The sequence below is a fragment of the Mixophyes fleayi genome, chromosome 8 (assembly GCF_038048845.1).
Source record: "Mixophyes fleayi isolate aMixFle1 chromosome 8, aMixFle1.hap1, whole genome shotgun sequence".
Lineage (NCBI taxonomy): Eukaryota > Metazoa > Chordata > Amphibia > Anura > Limnodynastidae > Mixophyes > Mixophyes fleayi.
This window is the reverse complement of record NC_134409.1, coordinates 9,013,490-9,040,191: the sequence shown is the minus strand read 5'-3', so window position 1 is coordinate 9,040,191 and position 26,702 is coordinate 9,013,490. Positions and strand designations below refer to the sequence as shown.

Here is a 26,702-nt window from a genome sequence, read left to right as displayed (position 1 = left end):
TATTAAACAGCCACAAAAACTTGAAGTAACTGGTAAGAATAAAAGATATTTGCAGACTGCGGCAGAAGCATTTTTTTTTTTTTTTTTGAGACTTCCCAATTGTAAAATTATTAAAGTACCGTCTATTGAGCCCATTAAAGCCTAAATGGAAAAGTATTATTTTTGCTGTAATATATGTATGCGTCAGGTGCCAGTCACTCACGAGATTTTCTTTCGGTCAATGTATGACAGAGGACTGCGCTCAGACAGAACTGTAACCTACAGACAGACCGTGTCGCTGCGAGTGAGGACACCAGCAATAAGAGGCTTATTTGCATTCCGAAACCTGAAAGATGATCACACCTTCAGCTTTTGTGACGTCATCTTCACCTCGCTCACCGGAGTGACTGAGCTGGAGACGGAGGGAAGGGTTTGTGGTGAACGCAAGTACGGTTCAGCTTAACGGTGGTATTCCCATGACAGAGTACTAGGAGTTCCACCGGGGAAGTGTTACTGGCCTTTAGTTTAGTTGGATGGACAATGTTATTGAGCTCACGTTACATACCTCAAATTCTTTGGCTTAAACCTCAATTACATAGGATAGTGCAGCTATGCCAATACTATAATAACCCAAATAAAAATCATGCAGAGTACTGCAAACCATTGATAAACACCCCACAAAAACTCTCATAGTGTACCGGGGGTTGTATTAAAACCACATTAAAGATAGAATTGGTTACACTCACAAAAACACAAGGACCAAAACTGACCTGGGACAACTGTTAGGTTCCCTTTATCTCCCCCTGGCACACCGATCATAGACCATGTGAACATACCTGGCTCTGTCCTTCCCTCCTTACACACCCGAGACTTGTTGGGCAGTTCACAAACCCACCACCCCCCCAACCTGTGAGGTTCCCGGAGCTGCGTCTGTCCGCTCAGAGAGACGCGAGGACTTTGCAGTTTTACATGAGTTACTGGCAAGAAGGGGGATGTACTGGGCTTCTATTATAATTATAGTGTCCCAGTATATTTAAATTATATTAGATGCAATAGCACAACATCAATTGTGGATGCTTCCTTGTAATAAACAAACAAATCAGACCCAAACCATAAAAACAAATGGTGGGGGGAGCAGGGTAGCTTAAAAAAAAAACGCCCAATGTAAGGTGCAGGCCAAGACTGTACACACTGCATTCTTTCTATACTACACTGTGGTGCTTGATGTCCTGAAAGTCAGGAGTGCTTGGACATATGTCATGCTCCGGCGAATTCAGGGCCTAGTGAATTTGACCTGCTAGCTACGCCCCGATGATACATTGCCGCGCCCCCAATTGTATGACCACATAGATTACATTTTTTTAGCGCGCTCAACTATAAGGGGGGGGGGGGCCCCAGGAAGTTGTTGTACCGGGGCCCTGAATTCCTCTTGGCAGCCCTGCCAAGGATACTCACACTGCCCACTTTCCTCCCAGCACCAAACCATGCAAAAAGTGGGATAAAATAAGCTCCACCCATGATCCACAAACCCTGCCCAGAACATTGCGTGAAACACCCACTAGTGAATATCCGCCCATGTTCACATAAGCCCCGCCTCCTTCGCAGTCTACGATTGGTGACAGTCGGGAGGTATGTGTTTATAATGCCGCGGAAGAGAGGGGAAGGCGAGCCTGGTGATTGGCTACAAAGGTTCTACTTTCTGATATCGCAACCAATTCTTATTTTAATGTGATCTTAATACAGTGTGTAATACCTGTGCCAGTGTAATAAGGTGCTTAAAATCGAGTGTTTTCATTGATGCACTTTAAACCAACACAATATATGGATGGATGGATAGATGGATAGATGGATAGATGGATAGATGGATAGATGGATAGATGGATAGATGGATAGATGGATAGATGGATAGATGGATAGATGGATAGATGGATAGATGGATAGATGGATAGATGGATAGATGGATAGATGGATAGATGGATAGATGGATGGATGGATGGATGGATGGATGGATGGATGGATGGATGGATGGATGGATGGATGGATAGATAGATAGATAGATAGATAGACTTTGGGTGTTTGAGCTGATAAGTTCTTTGTTTAATTGAGCTCTCATTGTCCAATAAAAAGCTGCCTCAAGTAATACATATTAGTTTGGGTTAATATTTATTTAGGCTCTTTCTACTCAGGGACCCCGAGAGCATAACCGGAAATACAAATACTCATTTTTATTTTTTTCCCCTTCAATTTGCCCACGGATAGGAGAAGCCACGGCCGACATTACACAGTGACTGGCCGGGGTACAGCACACATCATCGTACCGGTCTAGTGCCCCACTGGTCGGCATGCTCCTCGCCAGCCCCCGGACCCCCGTCTGCTGGAAGTAGGGGATGCTGAAAATATTGGCTGCGATGACGGCCACAGAGTCTGACGGATTGACGAAGAAGCCGTGTTTTCCCAGGATCATGTTCCGGTCCTGAAGACAGAGAGGGGAGAATGACAAAGTAAATATAAAACGATTCGTCGGAGATACCGGGGCAAAAAAAAAAAAATAAAAAAGAAAATCAGACAAAACTCTGCTATACAAGGACCAACGACTGCACAGAATACAGGATTCAGCCACAACGTATTAATAGAATCTATAAATAAAACTACTGTACAATTAATTTACTTTCCTATAATCCTTCCAGTCCTCCTGTAAATGTACCCCCTTTTAAAAAGGTAATTTTTAACGAGTAATTCTCACTGTGGTTCATTTATGTTTTTAAAGTTTAGAATCCAAACTTTATTTTATCTCTTTAATAAAAACATTTTACAGTGTTCTGTCCCCTTCCTTTTCTTATAAATATATAGTAGATATAAACTGGTACTCAGTGATTAAATACAAAAATGCAATGTATTAAAAAACAAAACAAAAAACCCCCCCAAAAACAATAAAATAATAAATCAATTTTTGTATTTAACAAGTCCTGTGATTGCCTATCTATGCCCACTGTTATATATAGATCTATATTACAGCACCTAGGAGCTTTGTACATGTTGTGGATCAATCCAATATTCAGGACAATGCAGACGATCAATTCACATTGCGCCTCAGTGAAGTCACTGGTCCCTATTGAATTAAAAGGCTGCAAACAGAAAACAAACAACGTTTGTTCTCCCCAACACTGGTACAACTGATCCATCTCACTGAAGCTCTTCGCTCCACTATTGGTTTGATGTGTCAACATTTAATTCCATTTATTCTTACCAGTTTGTTCCCTTCTGTCGCAATTCACATTTAATTTTTGTCATGTTCCAAAAAATACCCACGATAACTCTCCTTATGGATTCTGTATGTACAGCAATTGTGTGGCGTTTGTCACGTACTTTTTTTTCCCCCCATTCTACCACTTTGGCAAATACCCCCCAATATCTCTATAATATACATTTAACCCCTGGAGTGCCAAGGTCGAGTGAGACTGGTCCTCTATATGACCCCCTATAGTGCTTCAGATAGGTCCCTCTTGGCCTCTGCATTTAAGAGGTTAAGAAAACCTGCGGATCACTTCCCACTGGGACGTCTGGTTTTTTTCCGCGGAGGAACGGAATCTTTCAGTAGAATGCTGCGTGTGTAAAGTCTACGGGCAATGCCAAGGATAAGGCCAGGCTATATCTATATCCCTATACCTGACACTTAGAAAGCTGGGAGTAGCCTTGCTTGAAAGAGGGGAGTACCCACATTCAAATGATGGTACCAACTCTAATTTATTACCCGCTTGCCATTTTTAATCTGCAGGCATTAAATAAATATGTGATGTGCTCTAAATTTTGGGTGGGCTTTGACGAGACAGAATGAAAAATCCAATTGTGGTTCTGGAGACCCTGGATCTCCCAGGGTCTCCCCCTCCGATTAAACAGGGCAACGCTGCAAACGGAGGCACATAGCGTTTGTTCAGGGACACTTCTGAACAGCAGAAAGTACTTCTGCACCCAGGTAGATACCGGTGGGGAAATCGGTTAATTTGCATAAAAATTAACGCACTGCACATCTGTATTTTCTCAGCTCTGTAAAGGAAGGAAGCCTGTATGACGTGGGACAATGCTTTAACAACAATACTGCAGCAAAATTAAATTTTTTAAAACTAGGTTTAAAGCAGCATAAAGAATATCATAATCCCAGTTTCTATCATCATGCACCCCCCACCTTACCCCATCGCCATCAAAGGCTGCCCCGAAATCATGTTCCCCTGTCTTCATGGTGTCCACCAACTCCGACGCGTACGTTAAGTTTGGGTCAGGGTGGTGTCCCCCGAAATCCTCCAGTGGGGTGCAGTTCACTGCGGAGTTTGCCGGAGCTCCGAGCTCTTCACATAGAATCTTTTTCACATAGGGGCCAACAACTGGTCAAAAGAGAAGGAAGGGTGTCAGCTTATACTAGCAAACCCAAAGTATTCACTGTGCACATATTTACATAGATGTTAAGGAGTTAATAATGTCAAATAGTTTTTACTACGGAGTTGGTTGTATTCTATAGAATAGGGCCAATTTCTCAATTTGTTTTTAGTTTTTTTTGTTGCTGTAAAAAAAAAAAAAAAAGTCATTTGCAATCAAATATATATATATATATACACACACATATATATATACATATACACACACATACACATATATACACACACACAGTATATATTAGCTGATGGGTGCTGGTCGCTTATTGCCATTTGGAAGCTTTTAGGGTACCTCTTGCAGGGGCAAACGCAGAATTTGTAGAGGGGGATTTCCACACCAAGCCACCAGTGGGCGTGACCAGCATGCATGGGGGCGTGGCTATAATATCAGACAGCGCTTGGCTGCTCTCCAACTCTCCCTATCCCCATAATATACATGGGCAATGCTGCCTACACTACTGTTAGGCGCACACAGCTCTCCCTTTTCAAGCAGAGCCATGTGAAGCGGGGGCAGGGTCCAGCCACCTCAATTATACAGTGCCCCAGGCTTGGAGGGGAGTTTCCAGGCACTAGGAAACCCCCTCTCGGTTTGCCTATGTCTTGGTAAGTTAGCTCTCAACTTAAAAACACATATGTATATGACCCAGTATATAGGGACTCGTTGTTTAAAGTTAGGATCACCCTATTAGCAGAAGCGCCATTAAGTGGCGGGTGGCTTATCTTACATTTGCAAATGTGTGTAACTGAGTTTTCTGTATTTTTATGTACAAGTAGAAATTGCAGCTCGTTCACTGGCTCACAGTAGTGTTGCTGGGGGTATTGTTTCTCTGTATTTTTTCCTTCCCTGATAACCCAGCCTTTCAAACACCTGATGTGAACCTATAAATTGAATGAGCAACATATATATATATATATATTTTGTGCAAAACTTTTAGTAAGGATGATTTCAGAAATAGAAGTGTTAAAAGTTTATTTTTATCAATTAACAAAATGCAAAGTGAATGTCCTTACTTTGCAGCATTTTTTCCACACCTGTTAAAAACGTTTGCACAGTAATATATTATATATATAATCCTTTTAAGTTTATTTTTTGATAACCAGATTAAAAAAAAAAAAGACACAAAAAAACTTGTATCCGGACAGGAGATAGGAGGCAACTAAAATAGAATTTGCTGATCTGACGGGAACACCCCGGAGGCCTTAACTGGTTTTTACAATCACTCTTAAATGGGAGATATCATCTATTCCTATCTCAGACAAGTGTTAGAGATAACAAACATTTTCCTATGTTAATAAATACCCTCCCAGACCTATAATACGTGTTAATTTGGAACCAGATATCCAATAATTAAAATCCCAACTTTGCAATCAGTCTACTGAGCTATTCAACATTTATTGTGTTTTTATTCTGGGAATTAAGGTCTATTCCCCCCCATTACCTCCATGCATGGCATCAAGTCGGACTTTAAGTCTGTTCGGTCCCGAGAGCAGATCTTTTAAGGCACTGAAGTCGAAGATGTTCCGCAGCATGTTCCCATAGGATTCTACGGAATCCACAATCTCAACTGGATTATACGAAACAAAATAAGAGACGGTTATTATGGGCGTCAGATGGTAAGCGCTTATTACGGCTATTTATAGACTCAAACCAAGGATTATTGGTCTCATCATAAGGACAAGATTTTAACATACGGACCAAATCAAGAACTACTTAAAAACTAAATCTGATATAGATCGTGCAAGTGGCTTGAAAGGGGGAATTCCACCTTTGAAAATTCTATGGTCTAATCAGATTTATTTTTGTGAATTATTTGAAGTCAGATATGGATCAGGTGGCCCCATAACAGAGTTTGGGCAAGGGCCCAATGAAAAACCAGAGATCTTTCCTGAGCATGAGGAGGTCCCATGGAGGATTAGCAGGTCTCCGCTTTTAGGGATTTTATTTTCTTAAACCATAACCTCAAAACCCTCAGTGTCACCAAGGAGGTGGAAACCACAGGACAACATGGAAATATTAAAATAGAACGTGTTACCTGTAAATGGCTTAAACTTATTCTCCAAATCAAACTGTTGTTTCCCAATAGTGGCCAGGTCTACCCGCAGGTCGGCACAGATGGCGTACTCCTCAATGGTTTTACTGAGCTGGAAGATCTTATCTGTGATGGCTTCAGGCGCTGGACCTGCGGGAACGAGGTGGGAAGAACCGGTCAACTAAAGTGGGCTTAGAGCACGCCAGAAAGCCCCCCCAGTTTCCAAAAGAACCCGCACAGACTCTACTGTAGAAGAATTTGTTTCTTAAAAGGGCATTTGCCCCTTACTTCCAAAATGTGGTCCTGTTACGAACCCGCGCTTATCTTTTCCCTCAGATATAGTGACATCTTATATTTAAATGTCCCATATTGTTCATCAGTTATTTATATAGCGCCACTAATTCCGCAGCGCTGTACAGAGAACTCATTCACATCAGTCCCTGCCCCATCGGAGCTTACAGTCTAAATTCCCTAACACACACACAGACACACACACACACACACACACACACACACACACACACAGACTAGGGTCAATTTGATAGCAGCCAATTAACCTACTAGTATGTTTCACACTACAGTGCACACTAATTACCACTTTGCGGGCCAGGAACACCTGGAGAAGAATTTGGCAATGTTGTACTCAACGTGCACTACAGTGTTACTAGGGAGTCAATTAAGAAACAGAGAACTTAATAACCAGTGGACCTGTAATCTGCTTGTCCTGGTCATATTGCTTGCAAAGCAGATCGAAAAATGAGCCCCATTACAAGCCCAGAAGAAACGTTATTTATATTAGAAACATAGAAATTGACGGCAGATAAGAACCGCTTGGCCCATCTAGTCTGCCCATTTTTTAACCTATGTAACCTCAAACCCTATTTGATCCTTAGTTCTTTGCAAGGATATCCTTATGTCTATCCCAAGCATGTTTAAAATGTTCTACTGTATTATCCTCAACCACCGCTGATGGGAGGCTATTCCACTTATCCACTACCCTTTCTGTGAAGTAGTTTTTCCTCACATTTCCTCTGAACCTCCTTCCCTCCAGTGTCAGTACATGTCCTCGTGTTCTAATACTTCTCTTCCTTTGTAGAATGTTTCCCTCCTGCACCTTGTTATAACCCTTGATATATATGAAAGTTTCTATCATGTCCCCTCGTTCCCTTCTCTGCTCCAAACTATACAGATTAAGATCTTTTAGTCTTTCCGGGTAAGTTTTGTGCTGTAGGCCATGGACTATTTTAGTTGCCCATCTTTGTACAGTCTGTAATGTATTTATATCCTTCTGGAGATATGGCCTCCAGAACTGAACACAGTATTCTAGATGAGGACATACCAATGACCTACACAGTGGTATTATTATTTCTTTCTTTCTGCTACTGAATCCTCTCCCTATGTAACCAAGCATCTGACTTGCCTTCCTCATTGCTTTGTTACATTACTTACCTGTCTTTATGTCACCTGAAATAGTGACTCCAAGATCCCTTTCCTCCTCAGTAGTTTCCACTATAGTGCCGGTAATACTATATTTAGCCTTTGGGTTTTTGAGACCCAAGTGCATAATTTTGCATTTTTTGTCATTAAACTGTAATTACCACTCTCTTGACCATTTCTCTAGTCTACCAAGATCATCAGTCATTTGTTTTACCCCTCCTGGTGTGTCTACCCTGTTGCATATAAATGTGCCCCAATTTGAGTTCCTCCCCTCCCCTCTGCCGGTCCTACTCCTAAACCTGTGAAATTCAACAATACATGTATATGGAAAATTATATATATTGTGGGCCTTCACATTAATTGGATCTTGCCAATTAAAATGTATTTAGAATACGTTCATCCCTTACCGGGAACAAGAAAACAATGGCATACAAAACAATAGTGTTTAAATATCCAAAACATTTCATTGCTTTAGCAGTCAGACTCAATAACTACATTTCCCAGCAGACTCCTAAGGCTCCAGTTTACTGGAGAACATCTAAACTTCACTAATGAAGAGCTTTCTGGTTTTTAAAGATGATGTCCATCCAAATTTATTTACTTTTAATTTTAAACCGCTGTCCTTTTATACTTATCCCATTTTCCTTCTACCCATTTCCTGTCTCAGTACCACCAACTCACGATCAGCCTCATCGGTTGGATGCAATGAATATCACCATTATTCTCCTATTGGTAAAGTAGCCGTTTAGAGGTGCCAGGGAGAAGGGTATGAGTTTCTTTCGAATGCCACGAGTCCTGGGCATCAGAACGTTAACATTGGTCCTTGGGATGAGCCAGGGGGTTTAACATTAAATCAATTTGTGTGGACATCTAAAATTTCAAATGAAAGTTGGGTCTCCTCACCTCCATTGGAAGTATTGAACTTGATGCCGAAGTCCCCGTTGGGGCCCCCGGGGTTGTGACTGGCCGTCAGTATGATCCCGCCGATGGCTTTGATCTTGCGGATGATGCAGGAGACAGCGGGTGTGGACAGGATGCCGTTCTGCCCGATGACGAGCCGGCCAATCTGGAACACAAGAGACATCCTAAGTTTTCTACATCCCCAACATTCTGAGAAAGAAACATGTCCGATTCTATCCTATAGCGATTGGTTTACGCGTTTCACCCTACAGTAGTAATTATAAGCAGAACACAAAGACCTGAGAATCACGGCATAAAACATGGTTTAAAACAAGTGACTTTCTACTAATTATCCCCATTTATTTAGGTGTGTTGTCCTAACTGCTTCCGCTTTACAGAGCCCCTGTTGACAGAGTACATAATGACAGACAAAACAGAGCTACTTTACACTGGAGGAAAACACCTAAAAACATTTCTTAATAAACCAGTAAATTTTGTTGTTCACTTTAAACCTTACAATAGCTGTAGAGAAACACAGAATAAAACATGACACACGTATGTCACCTACGAGTTACATCCAGAGATGAATTTGAGTTCCTGCGGCCCCAGGCATTCTGCATGTACACCACGCAAGCTAATAACTCTGTACGTTACGCCCACATACCCCACTAATTAACACTCCCATTATATTTTCCCTGGTAATATAAAGAGGTCGCAAAGAACGAGTAAGATAAAAAAATAAAATAATAATAATAATAAATTTTTGGGACAACATAAGCCTCAAAATATTCCCAGAAATAAGAAACCTCTATAGTAAAACTTTTTCACCTTTAATATCAGATTTTCTACATCTACAGCTTTACGACGATCAGAACTTATATTAATATTTTTATCCTTTATAAAGAACTACAAGCGACACAGACTAAACTAATTCGTAAAAATACACCTAAAACGTTATCTGCAAATATTACAAAAAATAATTTGCTGAATACCAGTAATTTCCATCACTGCCAAATGGCGATAATGACCCAATATGTTACTAGAATTATTAATAATAAATACACAAGTTGGTTTCGTCTTCACTGAACATTCTATAACGGAACACTCAAAGGGAGTCATGTGACACAAGTGGGTGGAGCCTGTATTTTACATGAATGAGGTTTTTCTGCATAATAATCACTCTTCAAAAATTTTGAAACTTAAAAAACAAACAAACCTTAATTTTCTCAGTCTCCCCCAGTCTTTACAGTTTATTATAGAACGGTGCCCCCAGCAGAATTTGTAGAATAGCATTTAACCATATTATTAAAATTTGCATTTCGATGATCGTTTTCCTTTTAACGCTGTATTACCCACCTAATCATTAAATGTTACTCACCAACTGCCCCCCCTCCCCCGAGAAATGACAAAACATTAAAAGTTTACCATTTACAACCAGTGGAGGCAGACATTTTGTGGGCCGGACCAAGAGTCATAGGAAAGCAGCCTATCAGCCATGAACACAGTTCCAAGTGAATTGATTGGCTGTAATGCCAGGAATATTGGCCCAGCCCACAAAATGTCTGCCTCCACTGTTTGTACATACCCCCCTCTATTAAAATTATATTATATATCCAAAAACTTTATTTCATCTAAAAACTAGATAAAATAACAAAAAACTCAATTTTACTAAAAAAAATTTAGCTTGGAGAGGCGTTTTCCTTTAAGTTTCTATTTCCCAGTTGCAATTTCTAGAGGTTTTTTTGCTAAATTGCTGTAAACACATCTGATTTCAGACAGGTCTCTATATCTGACAGTAATAACAGTATAATAATACTGACAAACATGTAGATTTATACAAAGAGAGACCAAGCAGGGTGATTTGAGCAACACATTTTTTGCACTGCACACGCACAGCTGGGCAAGAAGTCTGTAGCCCCAAGGTGTTTTATAATTAATGCAAATTAAAAAACATAAAATAAAATATTAAAAACAGAGTAAAAAAAAGTTGTAAACTTTAAATTTGTGAAATGTTACCGAAACTGCGCTTAAGTCGGTACTTTATATTTCACGATAAAAACTTAAGACAATTATATTTAAATTAAAAAAATGTATCCATACATATAACACTCACTCACATATACGTATATTTTTTGTTACATGGAATCACGTGGGACGCATGCATGGCATGTCTACAGGACGGTCTTTTCATTGCGATTACAGAGGTGGCGATGGGAATCATCACTCAGACATTTACCTCGTTTGTCAAATGCAACTGAAAAAAATCTTAAAAACGCATTGGTAACAGTCATCCCTTCTGCTACAAAACGTTACATAAATCCCCAGAGAGAGAGAGAGAGAGGATGTATCTGTGTTGAGGCTGCCTCAAAACACTAATATTTACAGGATATAATATTATATTGCTTATCTACTTTTTATTTATAGTCAAATAAAGTTACCTGAAACATGCAATAATACATTACTGCAACAAAATAAAAAAATATAAAACCACAACACAAGCAAAACAAAACAAAAACTAGTAAAACAAGAAAATTAACATGTTTATTAAATATAAAAAAAAATACTACAAATACAGAAGATATTATACCAACCCCATTTGCAGCAGCCATTTGAACGATAGTTTCGATAGCAAATTTATTGAAATATCGCCCGTCTCCGCCGACCACCATGGTGGACCCCTGTCGATCTCTGAGATCGATGGAAAAAAAAATGCTCTGAATGAAATTTTGAAGGTAGCATGTCTTTGTCTCAAAATAATAAGTCTTCTTCCTGAGACCGCTCGTTCCCGGTCTCTGGTCGTGGTACGGCGCCGTGGGCAACGTCAGCAAAGGGAGAGGACCGTCATCCATTTCCTCAATTCATAGAGGCCGCAAAAAAAAAAAAGCAGATAGAAAAGGCAAAATAAAATAAACTATTGGGGATTAAATGGAGGAAACCAATTTAGGAAGCAGCAATGTCAAATCCACCAGTAAGACATTCAGAGAGGAGAGACCAAAAATAGCTCCCTGGATGCTAAGTCAATGTGGTTTCTAAGTGTAACTGAAGAACGTTTCTTCCACATGTCCAAAACCATCACTGTCACAGGGGGGAGATATTTACACATATACATAGCATTCTGCACCTTAGCAAAATAATTCAGAGGATTCTCTCCCAACCGATTCATCTCTTGTTTAGATCCTGTGCAGGGTGGGAATAGACAACGGCAAGGGTCTGCCCCAATGCCGGGCATAGCAGGGGAGCAGAAAACGACGGGTATTTCAGGATTCATCCGGAAGCGCTGGTTGGTTGCCAGAATTTATGCAACCAGCACGATGCAGAGATTGTTTCAGATTGACAGATACATAAGAGACCAACGTTAACCTGAACTGATCCCAATACAAGTCTAAGACTAGGCTTGTACAACCTATAGCTTTCCAGCTATTGTGAACTACAAGTTCCAGCATGCCCATTCAGGAGGATATAATTTTGACTGTGTACTGAAAGCTCTGCCCTTTCCCTGTTCTGTAGCGACACAGTGCCAGGTATTCCAGATGCTGCCATGCTCTCCAATGTCATTCTGCAGTGTACCAGGCAGGCTGGTGATGCCCTGGCATCTAGTGGGACTGTCCAAGGTGCCAGTTATTCTGGGAACAGCCCTGCTCTCTAGTGTCATAGTATTCTGGGCAACATCCTATCTAGTGCTAGGTATGCCACGCTCTCCAATGTCGCCCTGCAGAGTATCAGGTAGGCTGGCACTGCCATATAGTGTCCGGTTACACTGTGCCAGGAATTCTGGGAACAGCCCTGCTCTCTAGTTTGACTGAGCCATGTATCTCTGGCACTCCCCCATGTAGCCAGCTTGTTGGCACTGAACAGGGGGAATACTTGGAGCCTAAGAATATTCATATATAAGTTGCAGAGTAATCTGTTTTTGCTTGCTGGGTGTATAGGTGCCAGTCAGCCCTTCCAGTAACTTGGCATTGCCCATTCCCGAGACTGGCAGGAATGTTAGAGGCTCCTGCACATTATATAAAGATACATGCTACGTGTTTCTGACACACTGAGAACACCTATAAAGTATCTCAGTCAGTTTCAGAGTCCGGAAGTTCTAAATGGAGATGAGATATTTTAGGAGTATTTAGACACTATGGGAAGAGGTGGGAGGGTGTACTGGAGCGGACGATGGGGTATCCTATACATAGTCCAACATCAATATCTGGCATTTGTTTATGTGGTACCCACACAAATTATACCTTTTTTTCAATAGAATTTGAATGTACAGAAAATACCATTAGTTTGTCACAAAAATCTACTAAAAATAGCCAGTTTTAATAGAAACTGCAAAAAATTTAACCAAAAGAGCATTTGTTGGTTTTTTTTTTTACACACCAAGACATACTTTGTAGTTTGCGCTTTGGCATCAATCCACCTCTTCAAAACTGCAAAAAAGCAGGATTCTACACACAGTTTTCATAAGAAAATCTACACTTGAAAATTATATTTTTTTGCTAGTTTGCACGGTTTTGTATGAAATGCATAAAATGTGTAGGAACAACACGAGTAGTACAACAAGGCATACAATTCTGTAATCTAAACAGCCTACCGCATCAAATGAGGATACCCCTGAGCTTATTGATCATCAAACAATAACTACTAAAGGGACACCATAATTTGAAAGAGGGGTCATCCCTATTTCATATAAGGCTGCCCTGACTTTTCTGAAGCCAGGATAGAGGGAGAGCTGTACTCTCGTCCCCAATCACTGGACTTCTAATTATTTCTGCAGTGTAGGATATTATTGCCTGGTGATCAAGTATTAAGTGGACACCTCATTTGAAAAAAAGGAGACTCCCCTGAATTTCTAGGTGCCAGGGTGCAGACGATTGAGCACTTTTATTGCTCTCTACTCAGCCCTAGCTCGTCCCTATTTTTCTGTAGGCAGTGCATGAAGTGTAGGGGCTTTATGACATCGCAATGATGTCATGAAACCACGCCCCAATGCCCATGACCCCCACAGCTATTTCCTGTTGGTGGGACAGGAAAGTATAATTTTAACTTTTTTTAACCCCTTATGTGTGAAGGATGTTTCTGAAGGGGTTACAATGGGGAAAATGAACTACATATACTATTAACAAAGAAAAAAATAAAATTACAAGAATAAATATTCAAAACACTTTTTCCTCCAGTTTATAGCCAAAAAGTGGTGGTATTTGTTGAAAATATGGGGTTTACCTAAAATTTATTTTTAAAAAGAACAGTTTACACCATATTATATTAAGCAGTGTTAATTTAGAATATGTTTAGTTTTTTTAATCCTTAGCCTCCATAAGGAAAGGCGTTTTTATAATTCTTTGTTCTTTGCAAGCAGGTGGATGTCCTACTTTACACAGCTCCCAAATGTCCGGTTTAGGCGAAAAAGTCCAGATTTAAGGGAACTATCCTGCCCCCCTCCTCCCCCGAAGTGGCTCATTAGTCAATGGGTTGATACAACTGGTCACGATGGGGCAAAGAACTGGATTAACAGCAAGTCAACCTAAGAAACAGCCTAAGGCTGGAAGTGTGTGTGGGGGGCCGACGTCTGCTGGTAAAATGAGCGGATGGGGGGCACTGTAAGACTTGGCAAATCCAGCTTCGCTTTTTAGCTATATTTTGGGCGTTTGCTAATCACATAACATGCCTAGAATCACTTTCTTTGCCAAGTACACTTTTGGATCATCCTCTGAAATTTGTCAGCGTTAACGTCTTCGTTTACAGAAGCCCCTGTAACCGGACCCCCGACGTCCCACCTGCTTCCCTCCCCGGTGACCTTTGCACAGAGCCCAGGAGAAGGGGATAGGTGGACGGACTGGTATTCAGTTCCTAAGACCAGTAACTTAATCCTTTCTAATTTGATTAAGGTCACAGCAACAAGAACCTGCTCATCGGTGACACACGCTGGACATAAAACCGGACCGCAACTTCCAAGACTGCCGAGATATTTAAAACAAAACACTATTTTAGAGGCGTTATATGTTCTATCATAACATACAAGTCATAATAATCTTATATCAGCCAACCGCCATTGCAATTGTCACTTTCTACGTTAAATGACAGGTTGCAACATCCTTAAACGTTTTCATTTGACTAAATCCACTTATTTTCCCAGCTTAACCTCATTAATGCTTCTTAATATATTTACAACAGATTTTTGGTGGATATATTAGAATTGATGTATAATATTTAATAAGTGCAATAAAATTTACAGTTCAGTCCTTTGAGCAGTCAGTGGGGGGGGGGGTATTCAATTGTTAGCAAGTTTTTTTTCCCCGCCGATTTTAAAAGAATAAAAAAAATCTCCCATGGGTTTTTGACGCCAATAACGACTATAATGAGTTAGCGCAGCGGGAAAGCTCGTGCAATTCAACTGAAAAAGAGGGAACGCCGCCCCCGCGTGTTCATAATTGTGAAGGGGAGTTTTAACGCGGTCAAAAAAAGGTTTTGCATACATTAGATTGTATTACACATTGATAATATCTACATTACAGTACTTTCTTTAGCATATTTTTTAATTGAACTTTTACCATACAATCACTCGGGCATTGATCAGGGTAGAGGGAGGTTGTGTTAGGTGGTCCTCTGTCCTGCTATATCTCGTGCTGTGCTGTGTTCTGCTCAGTCCAAAAAAAGTTATAAAAAAAATTATAAAAAAAAGAAATTAAAAAAAAAAATATCCAAAAACAATCCTGCAGTATAAGTCCATTGGTACTGCAATATTACAAAGTTCACTGATTCAGCATAATAGACTGGGAATTAATGGAAATGATTGTTATTGAATGTTATTGAGGTTAATAATAGCGTAGGAGTGAAAATAAACCCAAAAACTTGATTTTAACACTTTATGTTTTTTTCAAAATAAATCCAAATCCAAAACCTTAAATCCGAACCAAAACCTTTCGTCAGGTGTTTTGCGAAACAAATCCGAACCCAAAACCTCAAGCAAATCCGAATCCAAAACACAAAACACGAGACACCAAAAGTGGCCGGTGCACATCCCTATTATTAACATCTCTAAAACTAGGGAGAACATTTAAGTTCACCACTAAAATGGCTGCTTAGGGTGTGTGTGTGCAGGAACAATCAGAAGACTTTCACACACCGCCTCCGCCGCATTGCACAGGTCCGTGAGACGAACAACATGAAGCAATCCCAGGTGCCATGGGGAGGGGAAGCAGCGGTTTGGTAACAATTACGCTGTATTGAAGTGGAGTTTGTATGTTCTCCACGTGTGAATGGGTTTCCTCCCACAGTCCAAAAAACATTCTGGTTGGTTAATTGGTTGCTGACAAAAATTGACCCATAGGAGGTACATTTACTAAACTGCAGGTTTGAAAAGTGAAGATTTTGCTTATAGCAACCAGATTCTAGCTGTCATTTTGTAGAATGTACTAAATAAATGACAGCTAGCATGTGATTGGTTGCTATAGGCAACAGCTCCACTTTTTCAAACCCGCAGGTTAACAAATTATACCCCTTAGTGTCTGTGTGGGGGGGAATATAGGTTGTAAGCTCCACTTTTTCATGGAACGATTAAATATTCTCTCAAAAGTGCTGTAAAATATGTTATATAAAGTTTAACAAATTATAGTTAAGATTTGAACAGTGTGAAAAGTTTTTAGACAGGTCAGTGTTATATTTGAAGGTTTTCCAGTGAATGGTCTCCCCCTTGTGGTAGTAAAGCAGAATCACAACTACAATTAAAAGTGCACTAGTGTAACCATCTATTTAACAATGTCAGTATACAAAGGTACTAGAGTTTTTATTGAGGCACGAGGCACCTAGTGTTTCCTGAAGGAGACGAAGGCTGGTGTGTGTTGGTTTTAAAAATGACCATGAATTGTAACTTTCGCTTGTTCATCGTCAGGTCTGGACAAATTGCATTTATTTAGCCGAGGCTCTTTTTGTAAATAATGCACCATTGTGCGGCTGATAAACTCTGCCCCTTTATGGCAAAGCATTGCTGATTGATCACACAATGTGCTAAAGTACTAGGCCCAGGGATATAGTATAGCTACTATTGGAAATCAATACAATGCATTATCAATTTAAATAATATACATGAATAGGTTAAATAAATATGTTCACCATTTCTCTAATTGAGCACAAAGAGACTGACGATTTTTTAAAAAATGTGGTGTGTGGTCTGGTTAATTTATACACAGGGGCGGGGTCAATGACATCACAGCAGCTTAGATGACTGCAGACTTTGACATTAGACACCTTAAGCTCGTTGTCATAAAGATTTCGGAACAGCTTCCTCTGCCTGTAATAGGGTAGGGAGGTTGCACTTTACTTTAATAAATACATATATCTCTCAACAATCCAGGACACAAAACCAGACCAAATTTAACCATACCCCCAACCCTAGGACACACACTGATCTACCCAAACCCCCTTCTTAGTGGGGGAGGCTGCATCTCCTACAGACTGCAAAAATTGGACCCTTGTGCTGGGTAGGAATGAACAGCGTTGCATGGAAACGTCAGGTTATTAGAGAACACAATTACAGTCATGGTTCATATCTGAAAGTATCAATTTTGAGGTTTAATGATTATTTAGTTTCAATTTTGTCAACAGCAGCAAAGTTTTAGACTATGGTTACAGTAGAGATTTGCTATAGGAATGTATCAAATATGATCAATCATCACATGACAGGTTTGCTAATCAAACCATCCGGAGATGCCCCTGCGGACAAGGTTTCTCCAATTTTACAGACACACCCAAATAAATTACTTTTAATGGGTTAAGATGAAGGCAATTCCTAAATCTGTCTTCAAACATCTTAGTACAAAAATAGATAACTGTACAGGCATCACACACTCCTCTCTGTGTAGCGATGCACTTTTGATATAAAAAACAATATCTAACCATTTATAGCCCATATGAGAAAAGACAAATCATAATGTAACATTAACACTTTATTTTTACTTTTTTAAAATTGACAGTGAGGTGCTTTTGTGCCCTAGTACCCAGAAAAATGTTAAAAGACGAAAGAGTGCTCAGTGTGCAGTTGATTCAGGACTTCCTTATAAGAGGAAGGGTCCTTTTTACCCAACCATAGGCTGGGAAAGGCTAGAGGGAGCTCATTTATTTTGGGATAAGACAAAGCTTCTCCCAGAGAGCAAAATCAACTCCATTCAGTTAAGGCTCTGAAATGGTCTCTGAAATATGAAGCCAGTTATCCTATAGACAGGATCTGGTGTGCAAAGGGGGAAAGGCTTCCCCCACTAAGATAGATTTACTCAAATATTTTCAGCTCTGTGTTCCTGATGCGGTTACATTAGTGTTTGTATAAGGTTAATACATTGCTCTGTTATATAAAGCAACTTGGATTTTAGGCTTTGAAACGCTTTCAAAAACAGAAATGTGAATAAATAATATGGGTACAATGGTTCGATGGCTCACTGAACAGTAAACAAAAGATTGTGCAAGGTCAGCAGAACTAGAACCACATCCTGATTGGTTTGTTAAGCTTCCTTCAACCTTCGATCAGAACACGATACGTTGTTATTTCACAGTGTCAAGAGACAAGGACAGAGTGATGGGACAGCTCAGGTACAACGTTTCCATGCCACAGACAGTATGAATGCAGCAATCAACCATGGAGAGCGAGTAGTCACATTTATAGGAGTCATTATATAAAGATCAACGAGTGCAGATCGTCATTGGATCCCTAAGAGATCCTGCTGGATCCTAGATTTGCCAGACTGGCTTTTAAATTCCACATTACTTTGTCCAGCCCTGATTTACAGACATCTACAAGCTTTTCTCTGTACGGGACAATTTTGTTATTTTTAGAAAGTTGATGAGATGGACCCAGTACCAGCCACATCCAATAATCTGTCATCACAAAACGAAGAAATGTATAGAATAGAGCAACCGTATCATTAAAACTGTATCATTTAAACAATTTTTAGAAGCATTTGGCCGATAACCATTTGCATGTGATAATAACACTTTTACAGTTTTATTGTTGAAACGGCAACATTGTGTTACTGTATCTCTGCATTAAGCTGGGTAAATACTTACACAATTATCCTGCAGAACACACTATTCTGTTTAATCAGATATAGCAAGAGTGTGCACGCTCCCACATCATGTTTTATCACACCAAAGCACATCGTATCATTTGATTTGATTTTTATAAACTTCCTAAAAATCACGATCATCGATGAAGCGATGTCGGGCAAATATGGCAGTGTGCACGTACTCAGGACCAGCAGTGTAGTAAGCTATCTGTAGAGTCAGGATCTTTTCAGCCGATGGTTATGAGAGATGAAGATCACAGATCTGAAGGTAAATCGTGTAGGTGTGTACACAGGAATCTGCATGATCATTGGGATTTTCAGTCGTTGATAAAATAGTTCATACATGCCAACTTTTAAGATTCCTCCCCCGGGAGATGAAGGGGAGAAGTCATGTGACAAGGGGTAGGAGTGGGGACGTGGTGACATTGGTGCTTCACCATAGCTCCACCTTCACTATAAAATGCCGAAATTCACGGTATTGAATAGCAGAGGTGGAGCTTAATGACGCAACTAAGCCCCACCCCCTGCATTCAATGCCGTGAATTTCGGCGAATGCGGGAGCTTTGCCTACTCTTCCAGGAGGACTCCCCGGAATTCCGGGAGAGTAGGCAAGTATGAAATAGTTACAAAACTAGCATCAGTTGTAAAAATACATAGGTGTGTACCAGCTTAGGTCTCATTGTCCAGCGAACGATACACCGAGACTCATCAGTGATTGGCTATTGTACAGTTTATAGCACTTGTAGGCTGACACTGGCTCCACCAGTGAGCAGAGCATTAGCTAAAATTGGAGAAATACAGTGATCTGCACATACATTTGATGATTTACAGCCAATAAGACAGAACAATGTCAGATAGAACGGTTATTGTTGGAACGTTGATAAAGCGCTTTATTAAAAAGACAATAAAAGCAGTTTGGGGAAACTATCTCCCCACTAGTGCTGCTAAAAACTTTCCTATAAATATTACCAACGAGGAGAACAGGAATTGTTGGAGAACTGTCAGGGTGCAATAATCCTTGGCATGGGACCCCAGAGATCTGCCTGTGAAGTGAGGGAATAATGTCACCCAAGAACGTTTTCACTGTACCATATATTTTAAAGAAAAGACCCTCTGGCAATCTGCTGGCGCAATATAAATAAAATATAATAAGTCAATAAGGCAACAGCGCCTCTAGTGGTCAGTTTATCATGGCAAATGCTTGTGTGGTCACATGGTTTAACTATCTGTCAACGTCAACAAAGTATCACTTGGGAATACTCGTTATAGTCATTGAAAGACGTTTGAACAGGCTTTTAATAAGAACACATGACTGTTATAAAACTATATAAAATACACAACACACACAGGACTAAAACAGAGACTGAGGTTACACCAGGTTACTCACTGGGTGGTTCAACTGTATACGAAGGTGCGGCCATCATTCAATACGAGAACTCAAACAGAGAAGGATCTGTGGGAGAGCCAAGTGCTAGCTACTGACTCAGAGCCACAGAGGACGTGTATCCAAACACGGATTTATTCAGAATAAAGGACGCGTTCGCCACTCGTGGATTTAACAGTGATTAAGAACACGGCCTAATGAGCATGTAGAATAAATATGTCATTTATCAGGGATTTACATGCTGGAAGATACACTGATCCGTTGTATGAAAGCAACATAACTATTCATTTTACCTCTGCAAAAGCAATAACAAAGCTGTTCACACATATTAATAAAAGAATGGCGAAAAAAAACTCTGCCATGTTTTAAACGGAAGGTATTCAAGTGTTATTGGCTATGAAAATAGCATTCACATACCAACAGATGAAGGTATTAATCTCATTAAGGCTGGGTATACACTGTACAAAATTTCTCCCAATGTGATATCGTTAACGACTTTACCAATGATTAGGAAAAAAAAGTCCCAATCAGCAGCCGATTCATGTGTACACACTAAACGCGTTTTACCTTCAGATCTGTGCTCTTCATCTGTCATATCCATCGGCTGAAAAGATGGCGACTCTGCAGACTCCATAGAGATCTATGGACACTGCCGGTCCTGAGTCCATACACACTGCATAGAGATCTATGGACACTGCCGGTCCTGAGTCCATACACACTGCATAGAGATCTATGGACACTGCCGGTCCTGAGTCCATACACACTGCATAGAGATCTATGGACACTGCCGGTCCTGAGTGCGTACACACTGCATAGAGATCTATGGACACTGCCAGTCCTGAGCGCGTACACACTGCATAGAGATCTATGGACACTGCCGGTCCTGAGTGCGTACACACTGCATAGAGATCTATGGACACTGCCGGTCCTAAGCGCGTACACACTGCAGGATTGGATGGACATCGATGAACGAGATTTTTAGTCCGGTTTAAAATTCAAATGAAACAATACGATGAGCTTTAGAACGATAATCGTTCGAGCGTACACACAAATGCGATATCGGGCCGGACGGTCGTTTATTGTTCGATTGCCCAATAATCAGCTGAAACCCCTGTAGTGTGTACCCAGCCTTAGTATTGTGGGTGGATAGATGCAAATCACTATATATATATATCTCTGTTCAGAAACCTATGCTTACAGAGCCATTAGATTAATGGTATTGATACAGCCCGGGCGACAGCATCTTCCAAGGTGGAACAAACCTTTAGTCGGCAGAGTCAAAGTTTCTGTCCCATCTCCTGACCCCCAACCTGCCCCCTCACTGTTTTGCACACTTTACCAAGATTTTCAGAACTTGCTGTCCTTAATGTACGTCAGTTCAGGCTGGAGTTTCCTACCGTTCATGGTTTGTCCGGGAGTGAAGACACCAAGAAAAAAATAAAATTGTCAGTTCTCAGGAACGGCAGTTTATCCTGACTGCTGCTCCTAAATAAGATTTTTAATAAATAGTGACGGTCTTTTATTCCTTATCATTGCAATAAGGAATGAAAATGATTGTGTTTATAATATAGTATTTGATAGATATGCCCCACTGGGTCTATATCACACCTTCCCCCCAGTAAGGAAAACCGATAGATCCATGTTAAATGCTCCTAAAGGCAGTTGTGATTATATCTTGTTATAGCGCTGGTGATATGGAGGGTCTATCGGTGTCTACCTTGACTGTCCCCAGGTTCCACATTAAATCCTTCTTTTACTTTGCACCAATAAATGGGATTCCAGTGTGCATAGATTTGCCTGGGATAACGTATGTAATATACACCAATCTAGAAGCGCCCTAAGATATGAAGTAGACCGACTTGGGAGACAGCAGTGTGCTTAGTGGCGAGTCGACCTATAAGCATCCAGATCACACGGTAAGGACATTTACCAATCACGCACAACGTTCGCCACAATACGTCAGGGCACCTGGATGGTCCAAATAGCGCACGCAAGGTGCACGCCCACCGCCTGCTCTCACCCAGCTAGCAGCGCTCCTCTGTGTGACAGAGAAGCTAAGTCCTGAAGAGACGCTGTGTGTGCGCCAGTGTAGATGTCACATCAGAGTTTAACCTCCGACCACTTTAGTATCGCTCCTTTCACTAAATAAATTTGAAAAAAAATTCACAAAACACTGCGCTCAGTTTAGCCGCATTACTGGCTTACAGTAACCATGAGAGTGCTGGGACATCGGGACAGTCTTCATCACACTCGGCCGTCGTGCGCTTGTGGGATGCTTTAGTACATTGCTTGGAGTCGTCTAGAAATGAACAAACTTGAGATGGAAAAGGAGTTCCGTGAAACATACAGGATGACACCCAAAGACCAAAAGCTCTGAGCTGCCACACAACGGAGTCCTTTTACAGAGTGGATATTGGACTTGTACCCCTCCAGGAGGCAAGGTATGTCCCTAAAATAATGCCCTCTCTTCTCCCCGCCCTCATTGCGACAATCTCGCTCCACAAAATGAAATCTTGTTTCTGCTCTGCAAAGCCAGGTGTGGCTGCTCACTAGAAACACTTTTATTAGGCGTAACTCCGAGATAAGACTAGTGCCATTACCCTGACGGCGCCCATCCACAATCATCATTTCACTATCCTGATGAAAATGATCTATTTTCAATTGTTCCAAGACTGATCTTCCTCTCTCATCGCTCCACATCTGCTGCACCACTTTGCAAATCCCTACACTGGCTCCCTGTGTCCTCCAGAATCCAATTCAAATTACTCACCCTTACCTACAAAGCCCTCAACAACACCACCCTTCATTCATCTCAAATCTCATATCAAAATACTCTCCCTCCTGCCCTCTTAGATCTACCTCTGACCTGCGCCTTGTCATGTCTCTGGTAACCACCTCTCACTCCCACCTACAAGACTTCTCCCGTGCTGCTCCCCACTTATGGAATTCCCTACCACGCCCAATCAGACTCTCCCACAGCCTTCAAATCTTTAGACGCTCTCTGAAAAACCATCTCTATTACAGCTTACCCTTTAAATGTTAATAAGTTTGCAATGCGTGGAGGAAGTTCAGCAAGATTTGGAAACGTCCTCACCCTGACAACATTATGGGGAAGCAATTTTCAACATTTTGGTAAAGTCTTTCCCCATTGTTAATATGTATCTAAGAATTATGTTCTAATGCATTAGACATATCCAGAAAATAATATCACTGCTATATTGAATATATTACTCTACAAACTATAGCGCTCCTATAATAGATTCTATCGTGTAGATTTATCAAACTTTGTGGAGGCGTTGCCCATAGCAACCAGATTCTAGCTATCATTTATCCCGTACATTCTAGAATGTGAGAGTCAGAATCCGGCTGGTTGCTATGGGCAACACCCCCACTTTTCCTTTTTAAAAAGTTTGCTAAACCTACCCTACAACCTGAGGGTCTTCTCCGTGACAAGACAATGTGAGGCAGTCTCGGCTGCTTTCGTAGCTAGAAAACGCATCCGACCTCAAGTAGGGTCCCAGAATCTATTTTTGGGGTACACTACAGATATACAATACAGTCCATTAGCAAACACCTCTTTTAGGGTCCCAAAATAACAGTACACCGACACTTGGAGCCTGGGCCAAATACGATTGAGCCCCTCTGCTCTAGTCTACACTACCTGTATATAAATGTGTATATTAGTCTGTATCCAGACAAACTGGGATCCTTCTACTGGGCCCAACTCAGAGCAACAGAATAACCGGCCAATTTCATTTACCCAAAGCGGGCAATGTGGTAGTCGGTGGTCCCTTCCTATCTAAACAGATGTCAGATAAGAAATATAAGTCCATCTAAGCTATGGGATGGAAGGGGTACAGGTAAAGGAATGGGGTGGGGGATTTTCAGCACTGCGGGAGGAAAAGATCTTGGGCCCGATTCATTAAGGATCTTAACTTAAGAAACTTCTTATTTAAGTCTCCTGGACAAAACCATGTTACATTGCAAGGGGTGCAAATTAGAATTCTGTTTTGCACATAAGTCAAATACTGACTGTTTTTTCATGTAGCACACAAATACTTGATAGCTTATTTGTACACTGAAATTTAAAGTTGATATTTGTGTGCTACATGAAAAAACAGTCAGTATTTATCTTATGTGCAAAACAGAATACTAATTTGCACCCCTTGCATTGTAACATGGTTTTGTCCAGGAGACTTAGATAAGAAGTTTTTGTAAGTTAAGATCCTTAATGAATCAGGCCCCATTATCTGGAAACAGAAACAAAACTGGTCCTTGAAAAGCTGTTTAACGGCTGTTTACGAAATCTTTACATGGACTTATTTCTTTTTAATTAAATTATATGGGAAAAACATTTAAAAAAATTGAGTTAGTGTACCTTAAAAGTTAAACAGAATATAAATAAATATACTAATGCTAGTAAATCCAGTAAAAAGACAAAACAAAACAATTGGTACTCCTGTTACAACACACTGGGAGTACAACCATTGCAGGTGGATTGTAAAAGTGCAAATCTCTTGCACCAGCCAATAGGAATTGGGCAGAGGGAGGGTATACGTTGCCAAGTGCAGAATAGGACATCAGTGAAAAGCGGGTATATAAGAAACTTCATTTTGTGGAGCGAAATTAGAAAAAGAGACGGAGAGGAATTCACTGGGTTCCTGCTTTACAGAAGGACTCTGGGAAACAGACAGTGAATGGATGGACATTTGCACAATATTTCCCTGTGTATTTGGGCCCCATAATTGAAGTGACATCACTATATAGACAGGACGGACCCATCTTTCGAATAGTCCTAGTGACTAATAGTCTGCAGGGAATGCCAGACACAACACAGACTTTACAAACACATAAAAATGGAAGGACTGAATTTTACAGAGGGGCAGATGTCTAGTAATACGGCTCTATTACAAACAATAACATCCATTTTCTACAGATCAATACTATCATCCTGTCACACCAAATGTAAACATACAGTCAGAGACAGCAAATATAATGAGCTTCCAGGCAACTGATTAGGATTCAAAACCAGAAATGTTCATTACACTGTGTATTGAGGTCTCCATTTATGGGGACTGGGATTATCTGATAAACCTCAGAGCCTTAAACATATGCAGATGTCCGACTTCTGATTAAAAAGGGGACATTACCATGCACAAAAAGAATGACATTACCCACTGGTGGCTGAAAGTGGAGACTGTACTTTGGATTCTTGCAAGGTCATTTAAAATGTCAAAGGTTACACAAGTTGTCTCCACAAGGTTATGGCAAGATCATGTTGTCTCCATAGACTCTTAGGACATCAGCTGTTCATTAACACTTGTTATACCTCCATGGGCTATGTGATGGCTGTATAATGAATTATATTTTCCATATATTTACAAGACTAGCAACGACCCTGATGCATCCTTTGGTTGTAGTACAGTGTTCTGTTAAAGTGCAATATTTAAAGAATACATTTTCCTATCTAAAATAGAATAAAGAGATTAAGATTTTGCAACGTAAATCTGTAGCTTCCTCAGTGTCAATGGGCACATCCACCTTGTTTAGGATTTGGGGGTTCTCTAAGAGCTGTAGGACTAATAGTCCCAGCATACACTGCTTCATCTATGCTTAATATAAATGATAAGTCCCCCTCACCCACATCAATCTCAACAGACCCCAACAGTATATTGTGTGTACTGCTCTATGTAGTAGAGACCCCAGAACATTGGCTGGGGGGGGGGGGGGGGGGTTACAGACCCCAGGGGGTTACAGACCCCACTGGGGGCTGTGTGAGAACAGATACAAGATTACCACAAGATCACAGTATATACAGATAATACATCACATCTCCTATACAGTAATATAGTACATAGATGGGGACACCCCCATCACCCGCAGGACTCTCACCCCATTAGCCGCAGCGATCTGTATGATGAGCTGGATGGCCTCCTTCATGTAGAAGCGCCCGTCGCCCCCCACCACCAGGACCCCCTCCTGCCGCTCCCCGGGCTCGGTGCAGGAGATGATGCTCTGGATGAAGTTCTCGGCATAGTTCTGGTTATTCTGGAAGACGGTGACCCGCTTCCTCAGCCCGCTGGTGCCCGGCTTCTGGTCCTGGTAGGGCTTGGTCTTCACGGTCTGTATCTTGGGCATGGTACCGCAGGGACGCTGGGTGAGGGAGACTGAGTGAGGCTGCAGGAGCTCTGAGGGTGAGTGAGTGAGGCTGCAGGAGCTCTGAGGGCGAGTGAGTGAGGGTGCAGGAGACCGGACAGAGGCTGCTCAGGCTTAGTGAGTAAGGCTGCAGGAGCCCTGAGGGAGGCTGAGTGAGTGAGGATGCAGGAGCCCGGGCAGAGGCTGAGTGAGTGAGGCTGCAGGAGCCCTGAGGGAGGCTGCTGAGGTTGGGTGAGGGAGGTTGCAGGAGCCCGGACAGAGGCTGGGTGAGTGAAGCTGCAGGAGCCCGGAGCTCGCACTCTGCAGGCCTCTCACTGGAGGGGGGTGACTGGGAGGGACCGGGACA

General features: G+C 41.2%; 1 protein-coding gene across 2 annotated transcripts in view; it reads right to left on the bottom strand.

Moving 5' to 3' along the window:
* The window catches only part of PGM1 (phosphoglucomutase 1), a 34,569-nt gene extending 7,867 nt beyond the window's left edge, over positions 1-26,702 (bottom strand). Inside the window, exons 1-6 of one of the 2 annotated variants that reach the window (XM_075181814.1) lie at positions 26,093-26,702; positions 8,777-8,939; positions 6,440-6,586; positions 5,846-5,971; positions 4,168-4,358; positions 2,298-2,452 (exon numbers count right to left, since the gene is read on the bottom strand). In XM_075181814.1, the coding sequence (XP_075037915.1) occupies positions 2,298-2,452; positions 4,168-4,358; positions 5,846-5,971; positions 6,440-6,586; positions 8,777-8,939; positions 26,093-26,338 (1,028 nt within the window). In that variant the 5' untranslated portion in view covers positions 26,339-26,702. Of the gene's footprint in view, positions 1-2,297; positions 2,453-4,167; positions 4,359-5,845; positions 5,972-6,439; positions 6,587-8,776; positions 8,940-11,364; positions 12,108-26,092 lie in introns of those variants that run through there. The other variant, XM_075181813.1, reaches the window with a different exon arrangement.